This window comes from Anguilla rostrata, chromosome 5, assembly GCF_018555375.3.
Source record: "Anguilla rostrata isolate EN2019 chromosome 5, ASM1855537v3, whole genome shotgun sequence".
Lineage (NCBI taxonomy): Eukaryota > Metazoa > Chordata > Actinopteri > Anguilliformes > Anguillidae > Anguilla > Anguilla rostrata.
Genome location: NC_057937.1, coordinates 63,405,259 through 63,415,706, shown reverse-complemented (window position 1 = coordinate 63,415,706; position 10,448 = coordinate 63,405,259). Strand labels below are relative to the sequence as shown.

At 43.3% G+C, this 10,448-nt stretch overlaps 1 protein-coding gene and 1 non-coding gene across 3 annotated transcripts; both read left to right on the top strand.

The window, feature by feature from the left end:
* Window positions 1-3,096: 3,096 nt before the first annotated feature.
* Window positions 3,097-9,558, top strand: LOC135255941 (GTP-binding nuclear protein Ran-like). 2 transcript variants are annotated; one of them, XM_064337777.1, is made up of 7 exons: window positions 3,097-3,156; window positions 5,105-5,168; window positions 5,547-5,631; window positions 7,067-7,192; window positions 7,543-7,730; window positions 8,236-8,406; window positions 9,121-9,558. In XM_064337777.1, the coding sequence occupies exons 2-7, from the start codon at window positions 5,136-5,138 to the stop codon at window positions 9,163-9,165; spliced, it is 648 nt and encodes a 215-aa protein (XP_064193847.1). In that variant the 5' UTR covers window positions 3,097-3,156; window positions 5,105-5,135; the 3' UTR covers window positions 9,166-9,558. The 2 variants fall into 2 exon arrangements, with proteins under 2 accessions (XP_064193847.1, XP_064193845.1); XM_064337775.1 differs by lacking the exon at window positions 3,097-3,156 and adding an exon at window positions 4,161-4,303.
* Window positions 3,184-3,398, top strand: LOC135256200 (small nucleolar RNA U3). Its single transcript, XR_010330406.1, has one exon. It is a non-coding gene; the product is annotated as a small nucleolar RNA U3 (small nucleolar RNA).
* Window positions 9,559-10,448: the final 890 nt, after the last annotated feature.

Sequence of the window (10,448 nt, the reverse complement as noted above, 5' to 3'; positions counted from 1 at the left end):
CTGGGGCCCACTGGTGCACAGATCTATGGTGACCAGCAGGACCTGCCTGCTGGGGCCCACTGGTGCACAGATCTATGGTGACCAGCAGGACCTGCACGCTGGGGCCCACTGGTGCACAGATCTATGGTGACCAGCAGGACCTGCACGCTGGGGCCCACTGGTGCACAGATCTATGGTGACCAGCAGGACCTGCGCGCTGGGGCCCACTGGTGCACAGATCTATGGTGACCAGCAGGACCTGCACGCTGGGGCCCACTGGTGTTTCCCTATTCGGAATTCTAGCTGTCTGGAGGGTCGCACGACACCATCACATGTGCAGACAAAGGGTGTACAGGATAAAACATTTTTGGATTCAAATATGGGACGTCCTGGCTAATACCAGACTGTTCACAACTCTGGATAATGTAAATAATACAACTGAGTGTAGTAATATCATATCCATATTAAATTTGGGGCCAGGTATGGGTCAGATTAGTATGTGAAATACTTAAACTCTCTCAATGCTGGTAAAGTTGCAAAACATGTTTATGAACCAAAACATTCTTCAGAGATTGTTTAAATAAGGTTTTTTTGCTGATTATTGGTGAAAAGAGATTTCTTTTAATATTGTGGTGTACTCTGGATGAATGTCCTGGTTCTAAATAAATACGTATTTATTATAATTATTTGACCAAGTCAGGGTTTGACTGGAGTGAGTGAGACCGCTACAGTATGTATTAGAGAAACTAAGAGAGTGAATGATAGAGAAGGCACAGAGGTTAGAGTTGTGTGCTGTAGATCACTCTAACCTCTGTGCTCAAGATCTACAGCACACAACTCTAACCTCTGCTCAAAATCTACAGCACACAACTCTAACCGCTGTGCTCAAGATCTACAGCACACAACTCTAACCTCTATGCTCAAGATCTACAGCACACAACTCTAACCTCTGTGCTCAAGATCTACAGCACACAACTCTAACCTCTGTGCTCAAGATCTACAGCGCACAACTCTAACCTCTGTGCTCAAGATCTACAGCGCACAACTCTAACCTCTGCTCAAAATCTACAGCACATAAGATCCTTGAGCACAGAGGTTAGAGTTCTGTGCTGTAGATCTTGAGCACAGAGGTTAGAGTTGCGTGCTGTAGATCTTGAGCACAGCGGTTAGAGTTATGTGCTGTAGATTTTGAGCAGAGGTTAGAGTTGTGTGCTGTAGATTTTGAGCACAGAGGTTAGAGTTGTGTGCTGTAGATTTTGAGCACAGAGGTTAGAGTTGTGTTCTATAGATCTTGAGCACAGAGGTTAGAGTTGTGTTCTGTAGATTTTGAGCAGTGGTTAGAGTTGTGTGCTGTAGATCTTGAGCAGGGCACAGACCTGTCATACACTTTCTGCCCTGGGTGAGACCCCACCCCCCTCTCTCAGACCCTGGAGCTGTGGTTCCCAGTCTCTGTCCTGGGGCCCCCCTGTCTATGCAGGTTTTCCTTCCAACCACAATTACAATCCCAAAATGTTAAAATCCCCATGTTCATATTGTGCTGTATAGCAAACAATTGCATAAAATAGGTTCATTATTTTTAACTGATGAAATTAAAGACTTAGGTGAACCAATAGGTTCCTAACTGGTGAAATTAATGACTTAGGTGAACCAATAGGTTCCTAACTGATGAAATTAAAGACTTAGGTGAACCAATAGGTTCCTAACTGGTGAAATTAATGACTTAGGTGAACCAATAGGTTCCTAACTGATGAAAGTGTGGACACCTGGCTGCTAAAACTAACCATCTGGATGACAATGAAGAATTCCAAGACACAGCAAATGATAACAAGCCAAACCTGTATTGTGTTAATATGTTTAAGAAAATTATTAAACTAAATGCATGTTCAACAATTAGCATACTGAGTGACTTCAGTCTTTGATTTATAAAATGAAAATGGTTTTCTTTGTGGCATGCATAGTTATTTCTGGCAATGTGGCTCAAGGGGGTAAATAATCCCTCCAAAAATGAAAAGTACCTAATAAAGAAATATTAACAGCTTGTTAAAATTCTGGGATTGCAGTTGTGGTTGGAACGAAAACCAGAAAACTCTGGGGTGCCTCTTGACCGAGATTGGGGTCCAGTGCCCTTGACTACAAAACTATATTAAAACTATCCAAATGTGTGATGTAAAGATTAGCTGTGCCAGTTCATGTGTGTGTGGATAGTCTCAAATGGTTGCACACAAAGTTTCTGAATGGTTATGTTTCCATCACAGTGTCTTACATTCCTAGCAAAATTTGTATTTAAAAAAAAAGAGAAAAACCCCACAAAACACAGATCACGCCAGTACCAACAGTTGACGTATTCCAACTGAAACGCTAGTTAGCCAATAAAAACAGATTATTCAAATTAGAAGCATTGCATTTTGGGTACAGCACAACTTGAATGTATAAAATTCGCCTGTCAACAGTAAAGACATATACCCACACAATGCGGTCTGGATATTTGTAGATAAAGGATAAGAGTATACGACAGAAATTGGTATTATGTGATATATACTACAAAATAGGACGATCTTCTTTATGCGCAAGCATCGTGAAACGCTGTGGCCGCTTTAATTTCAAGCACAGTTGAAGCAACTAGGAGGTGTACTGCGCATGCGCAATACCATGAAAAATTGCGAAATATATTTTTCCAATTTAAAAAAAAAACTTTATTTAGTTTAAAATTGAAACCACTATAACAATGATAAACTGGTGAGATCTTTATCAAATAATCGCCCAAAATATAATTGTGATGTAGCGACAGACTATGTTTGTTACGTTGATTAAATTTAATCATCATTACATCACAAGAGTTTCTTCCCTTCTAAATATGGCGACCCGTGGCGTCAACAGCAGACTCCCGAAAAAAACACTGTCGACATAATTCATTTTCAGATCTTATAATGACACCTATCGTAATAAATAATCTTTTAGTATATAACGTGTCAAATACTTTTTGACTGTGTATGCTTTTTTTGTTAAAAACAGGATGTATCTGGGTGCATTCGCTAGTCTATTTCTCACGAGTGTGTCTCACCGGTTAGCTGTCCTTTGAGCTGTAGCCTTCACCGGTGCATTTATACACGGTTAGCTGAGTACCTCCACGCACTGGTGAAAAGCCACCATGGAGCAGTCGTACAGTCATTTTATCAGGTACCTTGTCTGCACGGACAACTTGTTAAGACTATACTTTCAGGGATCATTTCTATAGTTCATTACTTGAGAAGTGCGTTTCTAAAGTGTTTGGTCTCGCTATTCACGATGACGAGGTCCGGTATCTCCTTCTGAGCGCGAAGCGGACTAAGAACCAGGATTATATCTTGTGTTTTTAGTTTTTGATGACCGTTCTGACTTACTTCGGTATGTTCGGAGGAAGGAGATGCGGTCTGAGTGAACAGCTCTCTAATGGGTTATAAAAAATAATATTACTTTAATACGCTTGTATAATAATAATAGTTTAACATATTCCTATGCATGTAATAACGGATAATATAAGGAAAATTGTAGTGAATAAAAAAAGACGGGGTGCATCTCATGTACATGTTCCATATTTATGTCAAATTTCATTCAATTCTTTCCATATTCCCAATATTCTAATTGCGTTTGAATTTTTTAGTTCAGACGATTTAAATAATATTTAAAGTCCAATTTAAATAGAGGACATTTTCTGTCCATTTATATTTATTAATATAATATTCACCATAAATGAATTGTTAATTTTAAAATTACATTTTGATTCTATTTGTCAGCATCATAGTAAAATAATGCACCTTTTCATAGATTTGTATCCTTTGTTTTATTTTTGACCAGTTGCAAACGAATAGCTTCTAAAAAGTTTTCTGAAACTGGGGGGTAGTCTAGTTCAGGTTATGGTATTTTACATTGGTTTAGGTTCTCATAGCTTGTCTTGGGGTCAATCAGTAGTATGCTTTCAGGATTTATATTTTGGATCTTCTGACTTAGCATAAGTGATTAACATTAGTGATTTAGCGATGTTACATATATACTCGCTGGTCTGGGAATTTTATTAGCTAGCTATGGCTCATATTGAAATTGGTGAATGAAACCACTGAATTGTATAAGAACACGAATAAAACTATGTATAACAAGTTCTTATGTAGCTAGTTCGTTGAATGTAATCTACGTTATCCTGTTGTGCTGCGTTTCGCCGTAACCACATTTGCACATCCAAACCCAACTCCCCAGTCACATGACATTGGCGAAATGCAACACAAGCAAGTGACCGTTGAAGCTGTAGCGAGTGTAGCCATTTGCTCTTTCTCATTCGTTTTAGCGACGGGTAAGTGCAGAGCGGTATTTTAAACCATTTTCACAATTTGAACCGTTCCCTGAACTGTATTAAAATACGCGCGATTTAACCAATTACTAGTATATATCGAAATCGTATTTAGACTGTGTTAATTCATTTGAAAGACAAAAAGTTATGCATTGTTTTAATAGTAGCTTGCGAGCTTGTCTAACGCTAGTCCTTGTAGCAACGGGGTAATTATTAGGCTACCCTGTGCTCTTATTTTCATCATTTGATTTAAAGTAATATTTTTTGTCATGACATGGTTGTAGCTTTTACGCAGAAATATAAATATTTTTGGCCTGCTATTTATAGTGGTCACTATCAAACAATATTTGGTAATTAGATAGCTAGCTATGGATAATACTTCTGTGTGGTATCCTCGTTTTATTTCTGGCTACCCACCCCGTTACCTAGCGCTAACCGAGAAATAAATAAGTGGCCGTATATTGGACATAGCGGGAGAGATGGCGACTCTCTCATGGAATGCTAATTCGTTGTAGTTATGTGGGTTTGTTGTCTTAACCTGAGCTCGCCCTGTCTGTCTAGCGAAGTTAAGTTGCACTTGGACGCAAAGGGGTGAGCTGGGGCGCGTGCCCCCTCCTCGCGGCGGGCTACGCACGAAGCATCTCGCGAGCACAATTTAGCGTGGAAGTTGCTAGAACAATATGCGCAGCGAGCGCGCTGACTCATGGAAGTGCGACTCTGCCATGTGTGAGATGTGGCTTTTTTTCTGGCATGCCGTTTGTTTACAGATACCCGTTTAATCTCTGTCCCCCTTCCTCTCATTAGCGTACACTGAGCCGATTTCAAACGCTTCATTATGGCAGAAGGGGAACCCCAAGTTCAGTTTAAGGTGAGTTTTTCCGCGAGTTGTCCTGTGAAATTATAAGACAGGGCCCGTGGCATCAGGCTTTATATTGTGTATTGTTTTATATAAGTTTTAACAGTACCATGTTAGTTGTAAGAGGGGTGTAATGATGGGAGTTTCACTGTGAGAAGGCTTCTGTTTGTGTGTATAGTAACATTTATGTGAGCAGCTTGTATCTGTGAGTTTGATTATATTTGGAAAAATAAGCAGTTTGGCACCCCTGTTCATGTTTGTGTGTTTGTCCGGTTGCGTGTGTGTGTGTTGTCTTGAGATAGCTCTTTACTATGAGTATCTGGGAGGGTCCATCACTTTAAATGAGCTATATCATGATGTGTCATAATAGTGCTCCCTGTCTCCTCTCAGCTGGTCTTGGTTGGTGATGGAGGCACAGGGAAGACCACTTTTGTAAAGAGACACTTAACGGGAGAGTTTGAGAAGAAATATGTAGGTGAGTACCTCATCATTCCATCCACTCCTCCATCACTCCTTGCTGCTCTTCTCTACTCTGCCTTCTCTTCTCCCCAGGTAACTCTGTCCAGTAAGCGTTTGAAAGATGGAAGACCTAACATTCTTTGGTTCTTCCTTCGCATGTCAAAGACAGTTAGCCAATCAGGAAAAGGCGCAGAATTCCGGCAGAGACTCAGATTCGATCAGGTGACCCAAGGTCAGCAGAAGCAGGATCAGACAGGTGATGGGTAATTCACACCTTCCTCAGTGTCAGTGATTCAGATCAGTAAATCAGAGCCTCAGGCAAGGCCACTAAATCACAGCCAGGAAAGAGGCTCAGGTGGGACTGTTCCAGTATGAGTCACAAACAGCAGACGCTACAGACCAGACGGCCGATGTTGAGGAAACCGAAGGAAGAAAGGCTCAGTGTAAAACAGGCCCGGTGTGAAACAGGCCCGGTGTGAAACAGGCTCAGTGTGAAACGGGCCCAGTGTGAAACAGGCCTGGTGTGAAACAGGCTCAGTGAAAAACAGGCCCGGTGTGAAACAGGCCAAATGTGAAACAGGCCTGGTGTGAAACAGGCCCAGTGTGAAACAGGCTCAGTGTAAAACAGGCCCAGTGTGAAACGGGCCTGGTGTGAAACAGGCCCAGTGTGAAACAGGCTCGGTGTGAAACAGGCTCAGTGTAAAACAGGCCCGGTGTGAAACAGGCCTAATGTGAAACAGGCCCGGTGTGAAACAGGCCGAATGTGAAACAGACCTGGTGTGAAACAGGCCTAATGTGAAACAGGCTCAGTGTGAAACAGGCTCAGTGTAAAACAGGCCCAGTGTGAAACAGGCTCGGTGTGAAACAGGCTCAGTGTAAAACAGGCCCGGTGTGAAACAGGCCTAATGTGAAACAGGCCCGGTGTGAAACAGGCCGAATGTGAAACAGACCTGGTGTGAAACAGGCCTAATGTGAAACAGGCTCAGTGTGAAACAGGCTCAGTGTAAAACAGGCCCAGTGTGAAACAGGCCGAATGTGAAACAGACCTGGTGTGAAACAGGCCCGGTGTGAAACAGGCTCGGTGTGAAACAGGCTCGGTGTGAAACAGGCTCAGTGTGAAACAGGCCCGGTGTGAAACAGGCCCGGTGTGAAACAGGCCCAGTGTGAAACAGGCCCGGTGTGAAACAGGCTCAGTGTGAAACAGGCTCAGTGTAAAACAGGCCCGGTGTGAAACAGGCCCGGTGTGAAACAGGCTCGGTGTGAAACCGGCTCAGTGTCATCGCTCTTTGCGTTTCAGCTTAACAGCAGCTCTACCCGTTGTGTCTCCGATGCTGTGCAGTGTGTGGACCTGCTCATGCGCTGGAAGCTGGGTGAATTTTGGCAATGCAACACCTCTTTCAGGTCCCGTATTAACAGAGCTGTCCCCTCTGTCCCTCTGTCCTGTCCTGCAGCCACCCTGGGTGTGGAGGTGCACCCCCTGGTATTCCACACCAACAGAGGCGCCATCAAGTTCAACGTGTGGGACACCGCTGGCCAGGAGAAGTTCGGGGGCCTGAGAGATGGTTACTACATACAGGGTACGTAGCAGTCTGGGGCCCACTCATTTTGTGTCCATAAGTAAACAGCATTCAAGTAGCTGAAACATGGTCAACAGAAGTAAGGTGGCATTCTGGCCATGTTTCTCTGCCAGAGATCTTTTAACATGAAGACAATATTGATAATTAAAATTCTTTATCTCGGCAGCCAAATGTGGGATATTTTCAAGCTTAACATTTGATGGAACGGAGGCTGACCTGACCACGCGCTCACCATCATGTAGAGTACAGAGCAGTGTATGACAGACCGCCAGCATGCACTGCTTTGGCCGCGCGCGCGTGCGTGCGTGCGAGCGAGCGATGACCGGTCTGCTTCCTCTCTCTCTCTGCAGCTCAGTGTGCCATCATCATGTTTGACGTGACCTCCAGGGTGACCTACAAGAACGTGCCGAACTGGCACCGTGACCTGGTGCGCGTGTGTGAGAACATTCCCATCGTGCTCTGCGGCAACAAGGTCGACATCAAGGACCGCAAGGTCAAGGCCAAGAACATCGTCTTCCACCGCAAGAAGAACCTGCAGGTGCCTGACACCCCACCCAGGCTCTGAGCCTGACCCCTGACCTCCAACCCTTTTTCCACAGCACTGATTGCCAGTTCTCTCGTATATTAGACCATGTTTAGAAGTTTCATGTAGATAAAAAGGGTCTGTGATTCAGGAGCTTATCATTAAATGTATCTAAAATGTCCAATCACAGAAGTGATAGTGGTGAGTGAAATAACTAAGCTAGCATAGGTGGGCAATCCAGAAATGAACCTGATGCTCCTCACCACCCCTGATCTACGGTGTCTACTTCTTCTGTTCCTGCAGTACTGACACTCTGTCCCTTCTGTTCCCGTAGTACTGACAGTCTGCTTCTTCTGTTCCTGCAGTACTGACACTCTGCTTCATCTATTCCCGCAGTACTGACACCCTGCTTCTTCCGTTCCCGCAGTACTGACACTCTGCTTCTTCCGTTCCCGCAGTACTGACACTCTGCTTCTTCCATTCCCGCAGTACTGACACCCTGCTTCTTCTGTTCCTGCAGTACTATGACATCTCCGCCAAGAGCAACTATAATTTTGAGAAGCCGTTCCTGTGGCTGGCACGGAAGCTTATAGGAGACCCCAACCTGGAGTTTGTTGCCATGCCCGCCCTCGCCCCCCCAGAGGTGGCCATGGACCCCTCCCTCGCTGCACAGTACGAAATCGACCTCAAAGTGAGTCCCAGAATTCAGCGGTAGTGCAGCGGGTGCCAGGCAGGCATTTGGGGTTTGCTAGACTGTAGTTCCTAAACTGGGCCCCAGAAAACTCCTGGCTCTGCTGGTTTTGGTGAGGGCTAATCTCTCCATCAACTGACATTAGAGTTTTCTCCTTGAACCTGTCTTAAAGCAGGGCAAATTTGACCTATTGTTTAGTTCTAGTGACCGGATGTGCAGTTTCTGCAGTGAGGACTTATTTCACCCATCAGCCTGTGACTTAAATATAATCCCTTTCTGATGGCATAATTCATTCATTCATTCATTCATTCATTTATATAGCACTTTTTCTATATGACTGTAACACAAAGTATTTGGTAAAGTAATTGCCATACTGCAGCACATTACTGAAAATGAAGGCGTTAGTTGCTCTGATTGATTAAGTGTCCTGGGGTGTGAATATGGGACCTTCATCCTTCACAGCCTGAGTGGCCGTTTGTGACCTGATGAGGCTGTAAGGGGCAGATCACCCTTCAGTCGACACGAGAAAGGGTTTGATTAAGCCTGATTAGCCGCTTGTCATATTTCAGGCATTGTGATTGTGGTTGTAAAAGTCAGCACTCGCAGGGGTTTGGAACCTCTGATTTGAGGCCTGTCTTTGCGGTGCAGTGTTTGCTGTTTAGTTTGATCATGGTGAGCAGTCGTCCAAACTGCTGTTCTGTGTGTCTCCTACAGTTGGCGTCGCAAACGGCACTCCCAGATGAAGACGATGACCTCTAACCTCTGACATCCCGCCATTTTTCCCAGCAGTGAGAGTGCTCAAAACATGGCTTTTGTCTGTAGTTGGCCTTTAACTTTTAGCTGTAAAATGCTGTTGCAAATCTATTTTTTTAATGTTTTTGTTTTAATTTTTTTATCTTTTGGTTTTGTTTAATTTTTGGTTTTAAGCTGAAAATATTTCCAGTAGGTTGCACTTGTGTGTACACACAGTTAATTACTGCTACTGAAAAGTCGACTGAATGCTTTGAGACAAACGCGCACACGCACATTACAAAAACACTCCCAGTATGTGGATACAGTATTATACAATATTATACAGTCTTATATAGTACCGATGCAGGAACATGGAAGCACTTTGAGGAAAATCTTTGAATAAAAAGTGACTGAATTTAATAGATTTGTCATCTCTTTCTGTTAAGTGTTTGTACTGATTGAGGTCAGTGTTCTAGAAAATCAATGCAGTGTACAATTAATTCTGAGCATTATGTATTTTTAAAATTATAAATAACCAAAAATGTGTACCTGTGTGTGACTTTCCGTCCATGTGCTGTATTTCAATGCAGAATCATCCAGTAAGCCTGTGGGTCTGGCTGCCCCATCTTTCGAATCCAAGGGGCTAAGACCAGGCTTTGTTCCCAAAGCTCACTTCCTGGTCTTGGTGAGAGACGTTGCACACTAGTGCCAGTGTGTTTGGCTCCAGTACAGTTTCAGCCACCCAATTCATTCTCAACGGTACGAATTAAGCCAAAATACAAAGTCATTTCTTTGCACAAGGACATATAGTCACAATAAATCCTTTTCACAAGCCTATGAAAAGTTGATGGGTGATGGCACAGTCACTTTGTCTAAATATATATTTTTTTTTTACAGTCTATGCCCAAAATAATCAGTCTGCTGGTTATTTCCTCGTGCTACCAGTAGATGGCAGCGCAATCATGAAATCAACAGTCTACTCCTGAGTTCTATCGTCCTCAGACCATAACAAAGTTCATGTTATTAATTCCAGAGAATTTCAGCCAAATCAAATCAAAATCCCTGATCAGAGATGTGACATGTGAAATGTGCTGGTTATTGCTTGAGTCAGATTCCCAGGTGGGGTACCACTGCTGAACCCTTGAGAAATGTACTTGACCTGAGTTCTAGAAAATATCCAGCTGTAAAAATGGATTGTATGTACCGAATGTAACCTGCATAAGAGACTATTTGATGATTACCTCAAGCTGACACAAGAAATCAATTCTTTCAAATGAGTGGGTATAGACTAATGCTGTGTATACAAATGG